The 23,689-nt window shown below is 34.6% G+C and overlaps 1 protein-coding gene across 3 annotated transcripts in view; it reads left to right on the top strand.

The window, feature by feature from the left end:
* CACNA2D1 (calcium voltage-gated channel auxiliary subunit alpha2delta 1) overlaps window positions 1–23,689 on the top strand; it is a 383,720-nt gene that overhangs the window by 213,149 nt on the left and 146,882 nt on the right. For all 3 annotated transcript variants that reach the window (XR_003527084.1, XM_027639551.1, XM_027639552.1), the window contains exon 6: window positions 8,982–9,111. Coding sequence is in view for 2 of the 3 variants with exons in the window: in XM_027639551.1 (XP_027495352.1) it covers window positions 8,982–9,111 (130 nt within the window). In the remaining variant the exon portion in view is untranslated. The remainder of the gene's footprint in view (window positions 1–8,981; window positions 9,112–23,689) is intronic.

Here is a 23,689-nt window from a genome sequence, read left to right as displayed (position 1 = left end):
AATTAATTAAATGTTCACATTCAGTTGGTATTATAACTAATTCCCAATGAAGCATTAAGATGATTTAACAGTTCTTGCTCTCCAGGGATATGATCTTTAATCAGATGTGGGGATGGTAAAAGGTAGACAGGGCAATTTATTCCAATAAGTGTAGAACAGTTCCTAGTTTGAAATTTAATTGGGTGATGTATGAAATATCTAAATTCTCTAGAGTGCATTTTGGTCTCAAAATTTTAGATGACTAAGAATTTTATGGAACTTTTGTCAATAATGGATATTTTTATTTTATTTTATTACATATTTGAGTGAAATGAAGGAGGCTATGAATTTTAAAGGATTTTTGTTTCAGTTTAATAATTAACTGGGCTTTTCTGAACTCCTAGTAACACTTCAATCAGTTAAAGATGTGCTTTTCTTCTAATATGGCCCTATATTTCTAGTGTTGATTAATGATATTATCTTGTCCAGTCAAACCCCTATTATAGTCGATGCTGAAGTAGGTAGTTCTGTGCAACACCTGGTAATTTAAGGGCAGGTAGGAAAATCACTCTTAGTGAATACCTTGTCCTGAAACCCTGATTTATCCCAGACCAGGATGCAAAGGTCAGGAGAACTATGGAGATTTTGCCTGAACCTTCAGGAATGGAAGGGATGGAATTAGGGACCACTGAGGTTAATCAGACATACACACACATGTCCATGGGACCAGCTGAGATGGATTCAAGGGTGCTGATGTCACTATGAGGCAGTTCTCAATCATCCTTGAAACACTGTGGGGATTGGAGGTGGGAAAGTGTCACATTTATCTTTAGGAAGATAAATACGTCTTATACTTCTTACGTGCTTAAATATTTAAAATACACATTTCATTTTATCTGACATTGCAGTTCAGCAGAAAATAGGACAGGACAGAAATGAATTTTTGCATACTGATGTTACTACAGCAGACTTTGTGCAGATTTGCAGTGAAGGTCAGATATAATCTGTAATAATGGGAAAAGAACATAGCTTTTAATTCCTTTGTGATTATTAAATAAGAAATCAAGGTTTGAAGAAATACATATCCTAACTTACTAAAATATCACGTCAGTTTTAAGAAAAACAAGCTGATTGCATAGGTCCCTTTAAGGTAAATTACATCAATTTCTAATATACTGTGTTGGTTTCAGATTTTCAGCACCTCACCCTGCTGTCTGATCTAACCTCCTGAGCCTTACCTTGTTGGGACACTTACAAAATAAAATCTCTACCTCTTCAAATCAGAGTAGGTGATCTCCCTGAACTCACTGGTCATTAGTTGCTTAAACAGGCTGGCTCAGGCAATTTAGCATTTTAGTTTTCAAGCAGGCATCAAGGAGATGGAGGAATGGTCTTGGCTGGCAAAGTAGAGCAAGTTCCCTTTGGCAGGTTGGGTAGGAGTTTGAATAGTTATCTTCAGGTAAAAAGAATAAATCTATGCGGGTGTGTAATCCTGCTTCTCTGGGAAAACTGCTAAATACAGTTGAATTTTTAGTATGATATATTGCCATGTTCTCTCCCATTTGGACCACTAGTCTACCACGGACCTCCTTCTTTAATACTTGTCATGTGCTGCCTACCTTTTATAGCTGGGTAATTGTTCATCATGTCATTGCAAACAGGCTATCTTTTTCAGTTTCCTACCTGCAAAATTGTATAGAAGTTTTATTTGGTGATTTGCTACCAATAGCTATAAAATGCAAGGATAGGTCGTGTGAGTATGATTCAAAACATAAATAGTATCAGTGCTGTCAGCATTTTTTTTCACATCATTGATGATAAAATTCTTGTATAATCATTGGAAAATTGAAAGAATTGCTGTTACAATTTTGCTAATTCCTTTATTACTATCTTTCAATCTTTCAAACAGAAGAAGATTTCTGGAACCTTGGATTTCTGTTTTGAAAATCCTTCCACATGAAGAAATTAAGAAAACCCAATTGTTTTCATCTGTTTCTCTAATATGTAATTCACTTAAATGTTACAAGAAGTTAACTGAAATGCTACAAGGTTTTTATAGGATCATGGAATATTTTGGATTGGAAGGAACCCTAAGTTCATCCAGTCCAACCCTGTGCAGTGAGCAGGAACAGATTGGGTTACTCAGAGCCCAGACCAACCCAACCCTGAATGTTTGCAGGTATGGGGTGCCTACCATTTCTCTGAGCAACTTGTTCCAGTGTTTCACCACCCTCATAGCTAAATACTTCTTCCTTATATCTAGGCTGAATCTACCCTCTTTTAGTTTGAAACCATTTCCCCCTGTCTTATTTCAAGAGTCCCTGCTAGAAAGCCTGTCCCCAGATTTCCAGGTCCTTACATTTGATAAATTAATTACATCAAGGATTCATTTATTCATGAAACCAAAGTCATGATGCAGTGAATTTTGTGAACAGGTTGGGATACAAATAAAAAGAAAACATTATTATGTTTGAGATTTATAATAATTTTATGTGTATCTAAAAGTTCTGATCAGAAGGTGTGAACCATAAAGTCAGATAAATGAATGCATAACCTCCCCAAATGGTTTTAAACTATCCATAAAATATCATATAGTTTTGTATATAGTAGATAAGCCTGTAAGTAGCTGTATAGAAATTATTACCCAAAGATTGTTGCATTCAGAGAAATAGCTTAAGAAGCAAAGAAATACTTTTAAATTATTTTCTCTCTATACTTGATACATACTGAAATTACTCAGTTGGCAGAACACTGAAAATAAAATGACTGCTGTAATTTTTTTTTTTAATTTTTTAAAATATAACTATTCAATCCAGAGTTCCATTCATTTTCTTTCTGACATACATTAACCAATTGATGCATTAGAAGCATACGGAAACATTTAAAGCACTGAAAGCATCTTGCATCTACATTAAATATAATGGCCCTTGAGCATAACATACTGATGGATGCAAATATAAAACTATTTCCCTACTAAATTCCCTACTACTTTCCTTTCTGAATCTAACCAGACCCTACATATATTCATATATATGTTCTTATGTTTATGCATGTTTATTCTTATGCATGTGAACATGCATATGTTCATATTCTTATGCTTAACACCTCCCTGTTGTATAAAGTAAGAATAAAGTAAGAATATTTCAGTTCTGAGCCAACTGTTTTCTTATTTTATTTGTAACCCTTTTACTTGAGTTTTGTCCCTAAGAGTAAACAGAAGGATGCCACTTTCACTTAAAATCTTCAAGTAGCTGAGTGGACTCCGCAGCCCCCCACTGACACACCAATGAAAATGAAATAAACTGCTTGCAGTTCTGTCACAACCACAGAAACACACTCAGCAGTTTTCCCACAGCTGGAAAGTCACAGCTATTGAAAAGGAAATAAAAAAATGTTATCAGAAGGCAATGCACTCAATGTATTACCTAAAATGATGTGAAAGTGCTGTGGCTATTAGAAATGTGTTCTAACTGCCCCTTCAAAATTAACTCCCCTCTATCTCATCCTTAGAAGAAGTGTTCCCATCCTTTGCTTGCTGCAGGCATGTTGCTGAGCTGTGTGCTTCAAGCAGCATCTCATTTTACTCTCTCTGTTAGGCCCAGTGTAACATTTTAATCAGGCCACAAGCAGTGTTGGAGGTGCTGGGTGTGTAGTTCTACAGCATTACTTTCCTCAGGGAGGAAAAAAAAACCCAACAAAACAGCAAAATTGAGTAAAACAGAAAAAAGAAAAAAAGAGGAAGGCGAAATTCTATGCTTATTTTCTTATTTTCAACAGATATTAGGAAATAAAAACCAGGTAGAAACCTAAAGATGAAAAATAGGGGTTTTTTTGTTTGTTTTTTTTTTTCATTTCAAGGTAAGACAGAAAGGAATCACAAAGCAAGAGTTTTGATGTCTATAAAACCACAACAATTATAATTTCATCTCCACATTTGTTCTGTAAAATGGCAATGGTAGGGACAGACCCTGGATACTAAGGCAATGGAAAATACTACCTACCAATTCGTTTCTATTTTACATAAGTATGAAAACAGGCAGGTATCATTGTTTCTGGATGGATTTCTATTCAGGAACTGAAAGATTATTCTTTTGTCGTGATGCTAAATCTGTTCTGATGCTTTGAAAAACTTCTACACTGTTCCTGAAAAGAGTCTGTCTTCAGAAAACAACTGAAGATTGCTTCAGTTTGCTTGTGGGTTTTTTCCGTGTTTCACTCATAATTTTTTTTAAATTAGCTTCAGCTTTCTGATCTTCAGTTTTCAACAGCTGCAAGAAGAAAAAAATAAGTTTTATATTTGCAAACAAACCTTCTGATTTCCACAGTAACCAGTATTTTTCAACTAAATGAAAATTTACAAGTAGAGATACAAAATCTGCTCATCTTCTCATAGCTGTGATGATGGAAAGTAGCTGAATGCTGTAAAAAGGTATCGGGATATGTCCTGCTGCAATGAAATGGGCAGCTAAACTATGTCATAGTTTCTTGAAATGACCTGGTTTGATTTTGTTTTAATGGATATTTACTTTTCTAGACACATCTTTCAGTGATACTTCTTGGCATAAAGCTCCCAGTTATCTCATGTATATACATTAATTTATGTTCACAAAGCCCTTGAGAAAGAAGTTGCATTATTTCTGTTATGTATTTGGCTTATAAAAAAACCACAGAAGGAAGCTCCCAGTTTATTGCAGATCATGCCAAGAGTGATTTAGAAAAGATCACAAAGAATGGCTACAGAAAAACTCACTTCATCCGAATTTTAGCTGCTATATCAATTTCCTTTTATTCTGATGATGAATGGTAGACATATGAAAAAAATACTTTATTTGTTAAAAAAAAAAGTCTTGAAATGGCACGTGAACTGAAAAGAGAAATGGATTTTATCTGTCTCTCAAGGGAGAGAGAAATTGGACTGGAAATTCATTGCAGAGAAATGAGTGAGTTATTTTGCTGACTGTCAGTGGTAGGTAACAATGTAATGCAATAAGGGAAGGCCAGGTTTGAATAGATAGAAAATTAATCTTCAGCCACCATCTCCCATGGGATTTTCCTGTGCCAGTATTGATTGCATTTCAGCTCCTGACTTGGGAGAGAAATTGGTTGGAGTTGGATTTTAATTGTATTCACATGCTGGATCACTTTCCTTCAAAATATTTATTTTGCTACTTTCCTGAAAACAAAGTTTAACTTGGTATTTAAACTGTACCAACTGACACCACAATCTGTCAGGCTTTTAATAAAAATGCCAGACTAAAGTAATTAATAATATTGAGGGTTTTCTTTTTAAGCATTCCTTATCTTTTTTCCTAATTTAAATGTAAGCTACTAGAAATTCCTAAGTTTGACAAATGAAAACTATATAGATTGACTTTCTATAGAAAGATGCACTATAAATTTGATGTGTAAGGCCTGGCACACCATTGGTTGTGCTGGTCAGGAGGTACTGGCCCAAGTGAGTTCAACAATAATTTACATAAAATGCTTCTGATACTTATCTGTTGTGTGCAGAACTAGTCAAGAGCTTTAGATTTAGTAGAACAAAATGCTCCTGTGTAAAGGAAACTATGTAATTTAAAAAAAAAAATTGTCATTTGATGTCTTTGGCTTTTGGGACAGATTGATGCCTTGTTTCGATATGAGAGCTGTACATCACAAAATACTCCCAGGAAAAGTCAACAAGAAGACTATGAAAGCTTCTACATTAGTTTATGTAGATATAGATCCACTGCCCTGCATTAATAAGTTGAGAATAATTTTTAGATTAATGAGTTTTTTTGGTATCATGGAACATTGGTATGAAGAATAACAGATCGAGTCTTCTTCACAGTCTTTTTTAGGGGCACCTGGCCATGTGTGCTGTTAGAGATATGAGAAGTAGATTTTATGTTTGAAAGTTTAAGGCATTCAAGTCTATTTACTAAACCCTTTAATTTTCAGCAAAGTTTAATAAAATTTTGGCAGGAGACTTGAATCTTCCTTTATAGCATATGAGTGAATGGAGAGACTGAAAGGTTGTATTTCTTAATTAGAATGAAATTTAAATATCAAAAAGAAGAAACATGATCCTTTTATGTTCAGATGCTTCAGGAATTTCAAGCAAAAATCTAAATGTATTGTAATATGAAAACTTTTGTGCAAGACCCGCTAGGATGGACCATATGACACATGGTGTGATTCTTGGGACTGTCTTGTACAGGACCAGAAGTTGAGCTCTGATGATCCTATCTAGTCCCTTCCAACTCAGGGTATTCTATAATTATATTTACCCCCTTTCTCTTTACCATACCCCTTCCCTCTCAAATATATCTTGTGGAAAATTAGTTGAAAGAAATCTTTTGACATTCACTCATTCTGGTGTTTTATTGTAATAATGTGCCCTGATGATTCTCAATCCTTTTCTGAATTTATCTGTGAAAGCACTGAGTTTGTAGTTGTGTAATTTCAGAAATAATAGTTAGGATTTTTTTTTTTAAATCAAATTACTCTCAGGCAGGAGGGAAATTTTGTTACATGAACGATTGATTGTTGGGATAGCATTTGTAGAATTAGACAAACTCATTACTTTGAGCAGCATGAAGCTGAAAGATAATTTGTGAAGAAGACTCCAGAATTTTCTTAATGTTTATCATTCCAGTTCTGAGGGAAGAAAAAGTCCTGTGTGATAATATAGAAGAAAACAACAACAACAGCAACAACAAAAGCAAAACCAAAGCAACCCTCTTCCCACAAAAAAAAACCAGAAACCAAAAAAAACCCACCACCATTACCCCAAACAAACCCCTGCCCCCCAAAAAACGCTAAACAAATGAGCAACAACAACAAACTATGTAAAAATTGAGCCAAATTACATTGTCTGAAGCCATCATAATGCATATATTTCAAATCATATAATGCATAAATTGTACCAATCCTTGCTCCAGTTTGCACAGTTCAGAGTGAGGTGTAATGGTTGTGGGGGATTGACCTGGACAGGCTGCCAGTTGCCCACCAAGTCCTCTACCACATTTTTCTCTATCACACTCCCACCTCAGCAGCACAGAGAGGAGAAAATAAGACCATTAAAGGCTCGTGGATCAAGATAAAGACAGTTTAATAAAGGAAAGCAAAGGCCACGCATTGAAGCAACAGAAAACAAAAAGATTATTCCTTACTTCCCATCAGCATGTGATGTCCAGACACTTCCTGGGAAGTAGGGCCTTGATGAATACCTGCCTTCCCTCCTCCTTTCTCTTAGCTTATATTGCTGAGCACAACATCCTTAGCTGTGGAATATCATTTTAGTCAGCTTGGGTCAGCTGTCCTGGCTATGACCCCTCCCAATCTCTTGCCCACCCCCAGAGTGGGGTTAGGTACTAAGTAACAAGGTGAACTTAGTTTAAAATATAGCAGCTGTACTGCATAAAAGTAGTCAGAATTAGTACCCACCTTCTTTTCTACCAAAACTTTAATAAACTTGTTTTATGAGATCCATCTCACCTAATTCTAGACAGCTGTATTGCAGACTTCTGCATCTGGGTGATTTACCCTATGGCTACATTTACAATCAGTCAAAAGTAAGACACACTTCTAAAGCATGATTTATGTCATGGGAAAATGGGCATCTAATTAAGATGAGATGAATTGTACTCTAAACATGACCGTTTCTCTTCCTTGCCTAAGAAGGCAGCCTGGGATGATGAGCACAACACTGCTATGTTGTTGAACACAGTAGATGTCTCTGGTTAGATGAGTTCTGCCCTTTGGTTTCAAGGAAGTGGTTTCCTTTGGAAACACAATCTGAGACTGCTGCTTACTTTAGGCAACATTTGAGTCTATATTTAGTATACCATTTGTCTGTAACCCTGTGATGAAGCAGATGAGAAAACATAGGCAGTTCATTAGATGACTTTGCGGGTAAGTTAAAATTTAGATGCCTATACTTTGATAGGGGATAATAATAAGCAGAATAGCTTCAGCACACGCATGCCTGACTGACCAGCAGGTGCTTCATTGTCAGCACTATTTATCAAGCGTAACACATTTTCAGAAACTGATGACTCTATAGTATTAAAAATATCCTTATAATTGCCTACAATTGCTGGCCTGAGTAACCATTCAGTATCACGGTTGATTTGTTATTGCTTTAAGTGGCAGTCGACTCATGTCGTGTGGCCTCCTGTTCCAGCTGCAGCTGAGACAGGTGAAGATATTGCCACCTCCTCCTGGGCCTTCTCTACCTCCTTGGTTCTACACTCCATGTAATTTTTCTAAATGAGGTAGAAAAATCTCTGCTTTTCAAAATTTTTAAGAACTAGTCCAAATTGACTGAATCAATTGGAAGGAATCAAGAAATGTGTATCAGGGTGCAGACAGGTAAGAGAGGATGGGAACCTAAGACAGAGAGATGATGGTGAGCACCTGATCATTTGGGGACATTTCCACCCAGTCAGATATAGCCAGTACATGAGATTTCATTGTTAAAATAGACCAGTGAACAAATCCTGATTCAGTCAGAAGTTCTAAGAAGGCTTAATTTCCTTTCTTTGTCTGAATTTACACCACAGTTTCTCAAAAATCCATTTATGAAACGTATATGAGTGGTATCATTTTTAGGTTTGTGATTTACTGTATAATCTGTAGAAGGAAAATAATAAGATACAGTGTTTATATTTAAGATTCAGTATAAATTATTAAACATAATAAAAGGTAATGTACTTGCCTTTCATTATAGTTGTAAAAATTACGTGTGCTTATGAAAAAAGTAGACATGTAAGTTGTTAGGCTCTTACTTTTCTCTTGCAGGTCTTCATTTCACTGACTTTCATTGCATAACTCAAAAAAGAAAACTATACAAAAGTATTTCTGGACCTGGAGCAACTGATTGTGTTTGTACACAAATACAAAATGTTAGCAATGAAAGAAAGGCTATGAATCATTTAGGTAAAAAGAGGCAAATGTGAATGGAATTGTTTTTAGCATATTTGTAATATTTTACCCTTTACATGTTTTTCTTTAAAAAGCCTGAAAAGAATGACACTGAATCTGGCAGCCAGAGAATCAGACCGGTATTTGAAGATGATCCTGTCTTCCGACGGCAGACGTCTTACCAACATGCAGCAGTCCACATACCAACAGATATTTATGAAGGCTGTAAGTAACATGTGAACAAAGTGATCTTATATTTTAATACTAAACTCATTAGTTGGGTCCCATTCTTAAAACAAATAACCTCCAAACTAAATTTTTGCCGCCATTTTTAGTGCAGGATTGTGGTTACTGTCACTTTTACTTCTTTCACTAACACTTCAGAGATGTGCTCTATTAGACATATAGACATATATAATTCATAAATATAGACATATTTATGAATTAGTAGGAGCCACAGTTAAAGAGATCCATTGGGATTGGATCTGAGTTTCACAAATGGAACTGGAGATGAGATGAAACTTAAATATTCTAACTTTCTGATCCATTCTTTCTCTATACTGTTCTCATTTAAAACAAACAATTCTTGACAGCTCTTATTTACATGCTGTTTGGCCTCAGGCAGAGGTGAGTTCTGAAAATATTTTTGAGTATCCCAAAAATCAGGTACCATTCAGGTAAATAACATACTGTGTGAGATAGTATTACCAATACTGCATGCAGTGCATTTCTAGAATTGCAGTAACAGACTTTAGCAGAGAATTTGCATAAAGTCTTTCTAAACTATGGAAAAAAATTCATATTCTACTGAGGATTCATTAGTTGTATTTCAAAATGAAGTATTTATCTTTCAAGGTGTAAATAAGTTCCTTTTCCTGTGTTCATCATCAAGCAAAAATCTTCATATAATAAGAAGACATTTCAGCATTCAAAGTGACTACATGTTTTTAAAAAGGGGGAAGGAAAATTAAATAGGATCTATACATTTTTAAGTTTTGATTTTTTTTTTTTTTTTCAATTTAGGGTCCTAATTTCTAGTGTGCAATCTTTTTCCTCTTTCAAAGTCTCATCAAGAGGAAAGAGACCCTAGTGTGACCCTGAGCTTTTTAAAATTCATGGCCACAGTTGCGTGCAACTTCCATAAATGACACAGGGATGAAAATGGAAATGTCAGTATGATGGGGGAAAGAATCATCGTAACTCGTATTCTTACATGGTGTGCTTGACTGACAGACCTAGAGGATTATTCTGGGATTCTGGCTTTAATAAGTGCTAAAGTGCACCTAAAATGCAGGATTACAGAGAACTGACAGGACATTTCCTTTGCTTTTGTTTGAAGAGAATTGATACTTCACTGTTATAAAACCTTGTCTTGCATTATTAGGATATCTATAAACACCATGTGAACTCTGATATGAGATTGTCATCATAACAGAATGTAAAATGTTTTGTTGTTACGTTGAATTTAAGATTTTAGGTGGTACTCCTAAAGACACTTCTATCCCTTAAAAATGCATGCTAGGTAATCCCATCGACCTAAAAATGAAGACAGATTATGACTTCCATAGGAAGGGTACAACTTTAGTATCTAATAAAATGAAAATAAAAAAAAGAAATGTACATTTCTGGAGAGAGGCAACTGCACGTGCAACATATATGGTTCATGATTCTTTGGATCTGACTTTTATATTTATTACCAGAAATGTGAAAGCATAGAAAATTACCAGGAAGACTGTAATTCTATGTCAGAAAAATCAACTTCTTGTGTGGCTGGGTAACCTTCAGTTACAGATGGAATTTTCATGACATAACAGCATGAGAATACTTCAAAATCACAGATTTCCTCTCAACAAACACAAAATGATCACCAGGTTTTATTTTATAGTTGCAAAGTCCATGTGTCATCAGAACACAGTGAGCAGTTGGAATGTAGTCATTCAGCAATGTAGAATTATGTTTTTATCTTTTTACAATATAATCTACAAGCAATTTTTATAACCTGGAAAGACTGATAACATATCTAGAACACTGTTTTCATTTTTCTTCCTGTTCACAGGAGCTAACCTGTCATTTCCCGATAGAGGTTTCAGTGTCCACTATGCTAGGGAACAATTGTACACTTTGAAAATAGTATCTGCAATTCCTTGTCTACATCACAGTGTGCTAGGGAGCATTTACGACTCAGGTATGACAACAAATCCTTCTTAGAAACAGTGGATGAGACACAGTTTACAACTTTTATTGCTTGGAAGCTAATTTTTTTTTTTTACTGAATTACACCTTGGGAAGCAGATTTCATTTTTTTGTCCTTTATTATGTATGTTTTGTAGGATGCCAAGAGAAACAAAGAATTACTCTTTGAATCTCACAGAATAGTTTTCAATGACTGAATATTTGACTTGCTTATTCTTCCTTGAGATTGGTTTTCCCTTCCCCTGCCTCTTACAGTAGCAGGTTGTTGTCTCTAAGGCAGAGGGACAATTACTGTTAGAGCCACATGCAGTCTGAATTTTCATTTGGACCTGTCAATCACACTTTGTCACGTTAATTAATTTTTTTCTGTATGAAGCTGGGAATTTGAGATTCACTGACTCTTAATCATAGAATCATAGAATTACTAAGGTTGGAAAAGACCTTTAAGATCATCAATATGTTATCTATTAAATCTTTCTTTCTTATTTAAGTTTCATTTTTCTTGCAGTTATTATTTATTATTATGTATGATTTTTTAAAATATGAATAAGAAATTCCCGTCCACTTAGATTTTTGAAAATGGGAAAATGGTTTGGCTAGTAATTCTGTAATGGTGCACCACCCATTTAAACTTGAAAACTAATATGTGCTATAGAATAATATTCTTTGGCTTCCTACATGTATAATAATTTGCTTATTTTGAAATACAGTGATGAGCTTCTTGTGAAGTAGTACCTTTTATTTCACCATAAAAATATATGATATATCATTACAAAATATCCATTTGCTGCGTCCCAGTTATTACTTTGTGGCTTATTTGATTGCAGAAAGAAATATTATGAAAGTTGGTTGTTTGGTTTTTTTTCCTTCCCTGGGTCTGGTGCCAAAACCTAAGCAGAGACAGGGGAAAGTCTAGGGAGTTAATTTATTTACCTGTTTCTGAGGATTGCAGTCTCACCACAGGGGAGGTCAATCCGAATAAAATAGACCCAAATCAGGCTTTTAATTCAGGATTTTTCAGGAGTTCCATTTACGTTCTGAAATAAAATCAATCTGCAGCTGAAAACAGAACAGACCCTCAGGTCGTCTTTCTACCACATGCACTGGGAATTAGTCATGCATCTCCTATTAGGAATAGCAGAAGTCTTATTTCTAAATCCTCGTTAAAACTGTACTATGCTTATCCCTAGGCAGTATATAGGAACTTCAGGCCAGGAGTAAGAGGAAATCCCTGGCACAAGGCAAGTGAGGGTAATCTTCCCAGTGGATACCACCATGTGCCCTTGCTGTCTGAGATTCATAATGCTCCATCTTGCTCTGGTTGTATGTCTGTACTGGTGTAGATTTTAGAGAAGGTGTTAGGCAGAGCACACAAACAAGTTTTGCTTTATTCTGTGTAGTTATTCCTACTTTAGTTCCTTAAAATCAGAAATATGGCTTCCATATGTCACTACTTGATTAGCATTCAAGAGTTGATTAAAGTGTCAGGTTAAAAGTAATGTGTCGTGAACATGACAGCATCACTTTGAATATGTTTGGACAGCTACCAGCAAGAAAGAAGGGCTTTTCCTGCTCAGAACACATTAAACCAGTCATAAATAAAGTTACAATTAATTGATGGTTCATATACCTTAATAATCATCAAATATACATGCTGGTTTTTTAATACTCTCATGGCAGTCAAAATTTTTCTACTGCTTAAAATCTTGTGTTTACTATATATTATTTGATAGTAAGTTTGGCAGTGAACATAAATTTTGCCTTTCAGTAGTGCATCACATATATATAAATCGGTTATTGATAAAGTATTTTGATATAGTAGTACTTAGCACTGGCAGGCAATCAAAACTTTTAGGAAAGACTTGAAAAATTCAGGTTTGATGTTATAGTGATTTTTATCTTGACTGAAGTAATATCTCTTTGACTGGGATTTTTAAAATTTTGGGCAGTATTTTCTTATCTTGGGTATCTCAGGCTATTAGCTTGAAAAGAAGAAATATTCTTCAGCAATAGTGGTCTTGTGAAAGGTGATCCTGCCCATGGCAGGGGTGACTGGAACTAGATGATCTTTAAGGTCCCTTCCAACTCAGGCCATCCTATGGTTCTATGATTCTGTGAAAAAAAAGCCCTTAGAAATGCTGGGAAATGAAACCATGAGAGTGAGAATATTCTTCCTCAAAAAAACCCCCAATTCGAATAAACTAGGAAAAAGTGCATTATCATTTACTCATGGAAGGTCTTATGTGTGATAATAAATAAGATTTATTCAAGAATCAAGATATTGATAAAGTGTTGTGTATTTATTTTGGTGTGCTACATCAGCATTCCTTAAATTACTAAAGAAGCAATAAAACTTCTGTGGGTTTTTTTGTTGTTTTCTTTTGTTTTTGTTTTTTAGTTTAAATAACAGTTACAGACAGGCAAGAGACTTTTATTACTTAAATTATTTGACTCAATGTATTTTAAGATTAAAGATATTTTTTGTTATAGCTGAGAAACTGAAGCTATTCAAAACTATTTTTCTCCTGGTTTCTTATAAGGCATAAATGAATAGCTCAGGTTTAATACAGCTGAGATTGAAAAATGATTGTTTCAAATCTCTGATATTGTGTGTTCACACCTTTAAATTTGGAAATAGCATTACTTATGTCTCATGCAGATGGCACGTGAGATTACTTTATTCTAATATTTTTTTTTGTGTTCTCCGTCATTTTAATCAGTGAGTTATTTGTAAAAACATGAAGTAAGTGAAGAGGACCTTTAAATGAATTTTCAGTGTCAACCTCTTTTAAATACCAAATGCTATGGCTCGGGGTAACTATAAAGCAAATGTTAGTTGATGCTAAGTCCCTAAGTACTGCCTGGTTGGTTCAATATTTAACCTGGAAGCAAAATACTGATGCAGAAGCTTAAGTAAAGAACTCTAGGGTAAGTATTGCTTTTTATGTTCTGACAATTATAGTGTTGTTTGGGTTTTTAGTAGCTTGCTAAAGCTTCCCGAACTAAATTTATTTAAATGAGCAGAAAGAAGAAATACTTTTTCTAAATTGATGAACAAGTTTGTTTTCTTTGTCCAGAAGACCAAACAACTTGAACAGTATCCTTCATCATAAGGAGGTACTTATATTTTGGTACTCAGATTACATCAATTTAATTGGATGGATGGTTTAGCATAGTCACCTGACGTGAGGCTGACCATGACTTCTGTTTAAAGTTATCAAAATTTAGATAATAAGGTAGGATAAGGAAATACTGGTCAGTAGACAAGGTTAATTTTTTCCTCCTTGAAAGACTAAATTGATTAGGCTATTTTTAAGAATTATCTTTGAAGGAACTATCAATGTAGATTTAAAGCAATCTGCCTAATAATGATGCATCACAAAAATGGTAAAATAAAATATTCTCAAGCTGAGTATTTGAGAATACATTTTGACCTGAGAAGTTTATCCAAGACTGACTGTTAAATGTGACATAACATTCTTAATGGGAAAAGAAGTAGTGGCAAAACTGAAATAAAACATACTTCTGTTATAATTCCAGGTACTCTTCCAGACTTGCATTGTCTTGCCTTAAAATGTTTGAATAGAATTTTCAAATGTTTCTGCAAAATAAAAAAGGAGAATTTTTATTTTCAGAAGTAAATTTAGAACCTAAATGCCATAGCTTTTCATAGAGATGCAGTTGTCTGAACACACATTTCTACTGGCAGTGGGTCTTTTAAAATATTGTGCTTCTGAACTGAAAGATGTTTATTTGAAATTAATCAAGGGTTAACTATTTAAAATCAATATGACTTTTTATTTGTTATTTGGTATGTATTAGTGTGGAAGCTGACTGAAAGACAGCTTTATGAGATTCTTGACACCTAACACTCAACATGTTTCCTGGAATATTAATTAATTTTTTTAACCTTTTTGAAAGCTAAGTTCTTATTTAGAAACTAGGGGAAAATTATATAACATAATTTATTCCTAAAATATTTGGACTAATTTCTGAGTTTTTCTGAGTTTTCTCTAAGCTAACAGTTAAAGTACTTCTGCAGCTTAGATCTGTAAAATATTTTAAATATTTAAATATTTTACATCTATTCTGATCTCTTAACCTGGGGAAATGAAATACTGAATTCAAGCTGAGTGAACAGTCTTAATTTACTAATAATCCATGATGGGAATCTTTTCTTTATCTTGGTGATTCCTTTTATCCCGTAGAACCATTTGTTACTAGGATGACAAGAAATTATAGAGTTTACTTTATGGTTCGTTGTAAAGAAGTTTTTTTCATATCTGTGTTCCCAGTTGTTATTTTTACTTGCAAAATGTTTTATTTTACTATAGATCTAATTTTGGCAGAAAAAAAATATTTTCATTTCCGTTGCCAACTTATGGTGTAAGCATATTAACACAGCATGTCTGTGCCCATGCAGAGACATCCTACTTTTCTCTGATTCAGTTTTAATCACTCCGAAAGAGAATCCCAAACTTCACGATCACCATCTAAATTTCACTAAAGAAATGCACTGAATACTTCTATCTCCTGCAGAAATTTATCTTCTAACTGATATCTTTACAATCTTCTTTGTACCCTGCTTTACCTTTATTAAATAAATATTTAAATATATATTTAATGACAAACCCCCCATATATTGCTAAAATATAACTACAGTCAGGATTCTCTACAGAATTCTCCCTGAAAACCACAAAACTAAGTAATATTTTATTATATTAACACATTTCTTTTTAAATGCAATAAAATATATCAAGATTTATTTCTTTTTGTTTCATTAAGTCTAGGAAATGTTTAATTTATTTCCTTTTGTTGTTGTTCTTGTTCATACTCTTTTTAAAAAAGAAGCAAACCTAAAAAACATTGAGTTTAGGTTTTCAATAAAACACCATGGGCCTTAGGCATGACCCTAATCAAAGCTTGTGGGCTTTTTTCACAGTGACCCCCTTGTGGACCATCAACTACCAAACTTTCTATATTATGTCATTCCTCTTCTTGTAACCAGAAGTTCATCTACGTGGATCTCTGATGTTATACAGTCTTCTTAAATACTCAAAGGGTGCTATCTCCTACTTGTTTATTATTTTTAATATCATGGTGAGTTGTGAAAAGCCATACCAGAAGGCAAACTTGTCATACCTGGTTAAATTGGTCATTGTGGCGTGACTTCAACAAAATAGAATGCCATACAATGAAGAGACTTTCAGTCTCTTTGATTTTGAAAACTTTTGGGTTTAGACAAAAAGATACTAAAAATGCATTTGTGATTCTATTTATTTTATTTTCCCAAACTGTATAACGTTAATTTGTATAGTTTGTTAAAAAAAAAAAAAAAAAAAAAAAGTGTGAAAATACTTTTCTGGTAAAGTGAATGCTGATTGTCATTATCATTCAGCCTCTCACTACAGATTTCTGTACCATCAATCATCTTGAGCATTCTGCTGTGCCTCCAGAATTGTCTTGGACTCTATAGCAGGTCCTGGGATTCCAATGTCTGTTAGGTTGCTTGACTGAGTAATAAATGTTTAAGCTGTGCATACTGCCAAAATCTGTCTTGGAGACCAGATGTTTGCTGCTGTTCCTCAGATCCCTTTCCATTCCTTTTGCAGTATTTTCTCTCTTATGCACAGCTTGGAATAGCAATTAGTACTGAATCCTCTTGTAACAAGAGGGAAAAGTTGGCTCTGCGGTAAAATTGGCAATGTTCTTATGGTTAAAAAATAGCTAATGGTGGCCTTTGTATTTTTGCAATACAGGCTGCTAAGCAGAGCACTGAATATCAGTAGATCTTTATTATTTGACAATTAAAATATAAGGCAATTTTAACGACCGTCTTGAGGGAGTGATTGATTCTGGTGTGTGCAATTTTCCCTATGTGGAAACTGCTGCAAGGAGATTCTTTATGTCATAAACCTGGGTTAGCTTTGTAAAATAGGTTGATGCAGGGTGCATACGTTGTCCAGACTTTCTATTGGTCCTCAAGGAAGGGGAAATGTCACCTCAATCCTTTAATCAGCTGCATCTCCTAAAAGCCTCTGCTGATATGAGGGTTTGCTGTTGTGTTCTCGAACCTACTCTACAGAAAGGAAGGATCATAAGGAAGCTACTCAGACATTCTGCAAGTGTAATTCCACAGCACATAAAAGTCTTTCATTCCGGATTCACAGGAATTTTTCTGTAATTACTCCTTCAAAACTCTTTCCCAATATCTATAAGGGAGTGTAGGAAGAAATAGTTGTTATACTTGAAAGCTCAGAATGAAAATAAATGTTTAGGTGTGTTTCAGTATGTCAAACAAGTAGATATGATGAATTAAGTTGACTACTAGAAAAAAAGTGGTAAATTGCTTGAAGCAAATAATATCTGACAAGAAAATACCAATTTATGTGAAGCCCTTCATGGAAAAACAGTAAATTATGTTCTGTCTAAAGGACCTTAAAACGTAGTTTAAATGGAAGTGTGAGAGGTTTGGAATATTCCTTGGTTACCCTGAGAGTCTGTCAATTTTTTTTTCTCCTCTTCTCAAACAAGTTTCCCTTTCTTTTGTCCTCAGTTGTTATTTTTAATACAGTGTGTTGAGATACAGAGTAGGGACAGAGAAAGGAGTGGAGGAGGGAAGAGGAACTATGGCCTACCCCCTTTTTCTTCTTTCTCTGTTCTTACACAAGCTACCAGCTCTCCTCTGAGCTGTACAGTTGACACTCTCTGTGACCCTGTGTAAAACTGTAGAAGAGCACATGTGACCATCCAGGAAACTTCTGCCTCCACCTCTGCGCTCCTGTGGCATCTGATGGTGCTGTCTAGGCTGAAAGTGCACATGCAAAGAAAAACTTGTGCAAACCCTCAAAGAAGTCAAGATGATTTAAACCCAGTAATATAATATAAGCCACATAAAATAACCCATATGTATTGCCAAGAACAAGTGCCTTGATGCGTACATAGATAGCTTCTATACACACAAAAATAATGTATTAGAATGAGTTTGTTTGTTCTTTACTTGACCCAGACAAATTATGGGGAATTGAAATAAAATATTTGCAGGCTGTCAATTTTTCACTCTGGTAATGTGAAGTCTTTTGAATGGAATTTTGAGTCTCTCTGCTCATGAAATTTTTAGAAGGGTCTTGTTTTGTCCTGGGTTTAATATCTATAAGGTTTAATATATTTATTATCAACAGAGTTCTGAAATATTTCCTCCCGGAAAGAAATCTAGTTTTCATCTGTGCAATATTAAAAAAAAAAAAAAAAAGATTGTTTTCTGTAAAACCCATTACTGAAAAATTAGCCCTCACATTTCAGAATGTCTTGTATTTCCAACCTGTGATACCACGACGGTGAGTTTTGCTCCATCGATGGCAGCCTAGCTATGAGTTATGATTTTTTTAACCTCTACTGGTTAAAAATTATATCCCTGGTTTATTGCACTTTACGAGACTTACATGATGAATCCTTATAAAACTATACTCTAAAAATATTTCATTCATTTGATTCCTTCAGAACAAAGGGAAATAAAGTTGTTAAATTATAGGTGTGCAGGAGATAAAAATGAAGATTCAAAGTATTTTATTTTGAAAAATACTAACCATGATAGATGATATATTAAAAAGGTAGGAAATACGTCTGAGTGCTGTTGGAAATATCCCTATTGATAAAATTGTATGGGTTGCTTACCAAGAAACTGCCTGTAAATCAGCAATAGATTAATGGATTGGAATATATCTTCTCTACTATTATTTCAGTGTGCACATTATCATATTATCCAGCATTGTGGTTATTAGTACTATCTTTAAAGTAGTATCACCTTCACAAATGATATGATCAGCTTTAGTTTTGAAGTGAGGCAGATAGGTAATGCAAGACTGGGAACAATATTACTTAGTCATAAGTGGATTTGCATATCCTTAGAGAATGGCTTTTTGTGGATATGTCCAAAATTTGCAGTCTTTAAAGACTGTAACAACATATGGAATGTAATTTAAGGGCATGACTACTATTTCTTTCTTTATTACTATGGACTCACTGATTTGATTGGCCCACTTCATTCTTTCTGCCATGTGAGTTCATTTCTAGTCTTAGCTATTAAGAAGGAATAATGTGTACTTTAGTAATAATGTGTTTCTCTGGCCATACATAAATCATAGATTTTTCTCCCATTATTGGGGTTATATTTTGTGAACTTTTGATGGTGTAGTTTGAATATAGGCATCTCTATATGTTTTATCTGCGTATATGGATATATAAATATATATGTATACAGATATTTAAATAATGCTACTGAATTACTTAAAATTCATACTATTCTCAAATGTCCATTTGAGCACAGATTATGTTATCTTCTCTGTGCATCTTTTAAATGTCTGTCATGAAATAATTTGAAATTCATGTAGTATTACTATGTTTTAATGGTCTTATATAGTGTACAAATATCTCAGTTGCTTCTCTGTGTCAGAAGTTGTTTTACGCCAAATTAACTATGGTTATTTCTCTGTCTGACACTAGTTCCTTCCAGATTACCATTTCCATCAATAAGAACACATTGGTTTTATTGGTTTTCCACCTTGCCCTCCCTGAAGTCTCTCCATCCTTTAGTCTGTACTTGCCTACTTTCCCTCTTCATTTGTATGAAGCTCAGCTTTAGATATTTTTCTCTCTTAGAGTTGTACGAGCATTGATTTGAAAATGGTGTCTGACTCTTTGTGAAGTTGTTTGGTTTACTTCCAATGTGTGTCTTTCATAAACAGAAAATCCTACAATTCAACTCACAGAACTGATCCATAAAATAAACATTTATATTCATGATCTTCTCTTACAATTTTTCCTTTCTTTTTGATGATGAGGAAGATAAAAATTAATTCTCCTTTACTACAGGTGAAGTGCATGCCAGTTACCATTGAGAAACTGATGTGCAGTTGTAAAACCAGATGCCAGTACACTCCCTTTGAAATCCTTTTAAGCCTGAAATATGGATATTTTCTAACTGGCTCATGATACAAACTTCAGTTCTTTGGATTAGATCTTGTCTTGTATTGTACTAAGAAGGCCACCATCACATCTGTTTTTTTTTTCTTTTATTCTTCATACAAATCTGAATTGCTCCTGTCTTTTTCTTTTCAAAGACAATTTTATCTTCTCCTTTCCATTTTATATCTGTTTCTTATCATTTTTCATGAGTTCTGGACTCTTGTCTGCCTTTTTCCTCTCTTCTGCTCTAAGCCTTCATTTTCTGGTTTGTTTGTTTGTTTGTTTGTTTGTTTGTTTTCTTTTTGTATGTACTTTATGATTATCTTTATTATGCCATACTGAGAATTCTGGATTCCTCAGATCTCTTTTTCCTTCTGGAGTCAATATGCTCCTCTGCTTTTTTCTCATGAGCATGGGATTTTTAACTTTATTCATCCTATTCACAGCTTGTTCTGATCCTCTGGTTCAGCAGACATCTGCTTATCTTCAGCTGTCTGTCCTCTGTCTTGCTCTATCACATTTAGGATTTTCCTATTTTCTTAAACTGTATCTCTATCAATTTTTCATATCCCTGTTGGGTACTATTTCATAAATAAGTAACTTTTGTCATACTTCTGCTTAAGATAATAGACATCTTGTAGCCTTGGCATCCTGTCATCTTCAAATTCCCCCTGGAGTCCCCTCTTGCTTTGTGTCTTCTCTTCCAGATTTAGGTTATTTTACTGAATATAGGTATTTTTAAATAGATATCAACAATTTTAAAAGAATATTAATTTCTTCCTTTTCCTATACAAATATTCATCAGCTTTATCTTATTAGAATAATTTGAAATGGAAAAAAATGTACAGGGACAAATCCCTGAACATCATCTTGTAGATATGTTTACATGGATTTACACTGAATTCTGAGTTAGTTGAATGAAATAGGATAAGCTATGTATGTGTTAAAATGCTTTTTTTCTCAAAGTATCTGTTTCTGAGCAGGACTTGTAAGTTCAGACAGGACATTTCATTGAGACCGTTACCTGCCCTTGCTATTGGAGCCAGCCCCTGCCTGTCAGATCTCCTTCAAGCAAATGCTCAATTTTTCAGCAAAAACAATTAGCCTAAACCTGTGTTGTAAAATGAGACTAGGACTTTTCCATTAATCAACATGATAATATTAGTGATTTCTAATGAACATGGTCACACATCTCATTGCAAGTCAACTTTCAGCTTACAAGTTGTTTATTTAAATGATTTTAGTTTTTACAGTTAGACACACCATTCTTTGAAACAATTATCTCTATAACTGTTCATTCAGTAGGAGAATTTCATAGTAAGCTATTTTTAAATTTTTGGCCTATTCCCATGAAAGGTTCTGTGTCCTTTATTTTCAGTAGTATTCGAAATCACTCAGGCCCATTCAGGTCAGCACCTTACTTTGTGTTGTTGAAAAACAATACATAGTTGCTGACTAGGAAAAGAGTGAGAAAGGCGGGAAAAAGCCAAATCTAGACCTTCACTTTCTCAGTTGGCAGATGAAAAGCAAAAGCAAACTTGGGTTGCTCAGCATGATGAGTATGGCAAGTGACAGACTGTTCAGAGCTGAGGAAAAGGCGATAATGAAATCTTAAATTAGAAAATCTTCCAAAACAAGCTGACAACACAGTTCAAAATAAATTAAAAAAAAAAATCCATAGAGATTGGCAAAGACAAAGAAAAAATAAAGATGTAAGAAGGCATAACATAGGAGCTTATTGAGCTGGGGGGTGCCAGGAGATGTTGATTTAGTATTTCCTAGTAATTTTTCTTCTGGGGATGAGAAGAGGCTTAGTTGTTTGGGCTGTTATTTTACTTTATTTGAAAGAAAAATCTCAAGAGTCAACACTTTACTATGTATCTGATTGAAGTTTCTGCACAGTCAACCTGGACATACCAAATAACTACTTTGTACATTCCTTCAGTGTCATTTAGTTGAATCCAAATATGAGTGCTCAATTCCCTGAACGGTATACTGAATACTGTTGGTTTCATTTTTAATTTGCCAGTAAGAACATCCTGGAATCATAAAATCAGAGAATCTGCTGAGTTGGAAGGGACCCACAAGGATCGTAGAGTCCAGCTCCTGGCCCTGGAAAGGACCATCCCCAAGAGTCACACCATGTGCCCGAGAGAATCATCCAAGTACTTCTTGAACTCTGTCAGGCTTGGTGCTGTGACCACTGCCCTGGGGAGTCTGTTCCAGTGCCCAACCTCCCTCTGGGTGAAGGACATTTTTCCAACATCCAACCTAAACCTCCCTTGACACAGCTTCAGTCCATTCCCTCAGATCCTGTCACTGGTCACCACAGAGAGAGATCAGTGTCTACCCCTCCTCTTCCCCTCACAAGGAAGTTGTAACTGCAATGAGGTCTTCCCTCAGTTTCCTTAAAGAACATCTAGTTGCAAACAACCTGCCATGAGCAGGAACACCTTTCTCTTGACCAAATTGTCCAGAGTTCCATTCAGTCTGCCCTCCAAGGATGGGGCATCCGCAGATTCTCTGGGCAACCCGTCCCAGTACCTCACTACCCTCATGGTAAAGAATATTTTTTTTCTAATTTCTAATCTAGACTTGTCTATTTATGACTCTCGGTTTTACTTTCTGTAGTTCAGAGGAACTAAGGTTTTACCTTCTGCTTCTCTTAGTGAAGGTGTTCCAACACTGATATGGCAGTATCAGTATGATACACATTTAATGTAGAAATGATTTAACAGTGAATCAGACCCGAGAGATACAGTGCAGTGGTCCCCATGACTGATATTTCTGATACTGTAAAACTGAAATATGACCTCTAAGAGGATTGTGTTGTCTGTAAAATACTGTCTGTGGTACTGCCTTTGACAGTCTTTCATCACTTTGCGACAACTAAGTTCTTGGAATAACATCATCAATGCATTAGAAGGTTATGATATCTATTATTGATAGTTATAAGGTACCACTAGATTTTTATACAAATTAATGAATATTTTTTTATTATCTAGCAAATAGTTAATCTCAGTACTTAAAAAATAGCTTCCATTAAAATTTGTATTACCTACACATTTTAGAATAGTATGTTTACAGACACCAAGTAGGCAGATAAAACAAGCAGCACAAAACTACAATCCTGCAAATCTTATTTTGTCTCATCTACAAATATTATTTTGTCACTGTATCACACTAAATCTCTCTGGTTGTTGCATATCTTGCAGGACTTTTAGTGTATTTTTACTGATTTTTCAGTTTTCTAAGCAAGTGACATGAGGCTTGCCTTCTTACACAGTATGTGGCTTGATCTGGATTTGCATTTTGATGGCATTTTGCTCAGCAGTAATTGCAGGTCAAGGTAATAGTGTATCTTAACATGTCCTCAATCTGGATATAACACTAAGTCTGATTTTTAAGGAAACCTAAAGATGTCGATACAGTAAAATTATTAATTAGCTCAAACTCCCTTTAGCTTGTTGAAGTCAATGTTTCACCTGAAGCAGTGTTTTACCTTTTTCATTACCTGAAGTAATGAAAAAGGGATGCTAATATTTTTATATTATTTATACATATTATCTATTTTTCTTATGAATATACGATATACTAAGAACTGTATATGAGTAGTTCAAAGTATATGAAAAATAAAATTAAAAGA

The sequence above is a fragment of the Corapipo altera genome, unplaced genomic scaffold, assembly GCF_003945725.1.
Source record: "Corapipo altera isolate COAL_440 unplaced genomic scaffold, ASM394572v1 1b, whole genome shotgun sequence".
Classification (NCBI taxonomy): domain Eukaryota; kingdom Metazoa; phylum Chordata; class Aves; order Passeriformes; family Pipridae; genus Corapipo; species Corapipo altera.
Note: the sequence above shows the minus strand (reverse complement) of the source record. Positions and strands in the feature narration are given on the sequence as shown.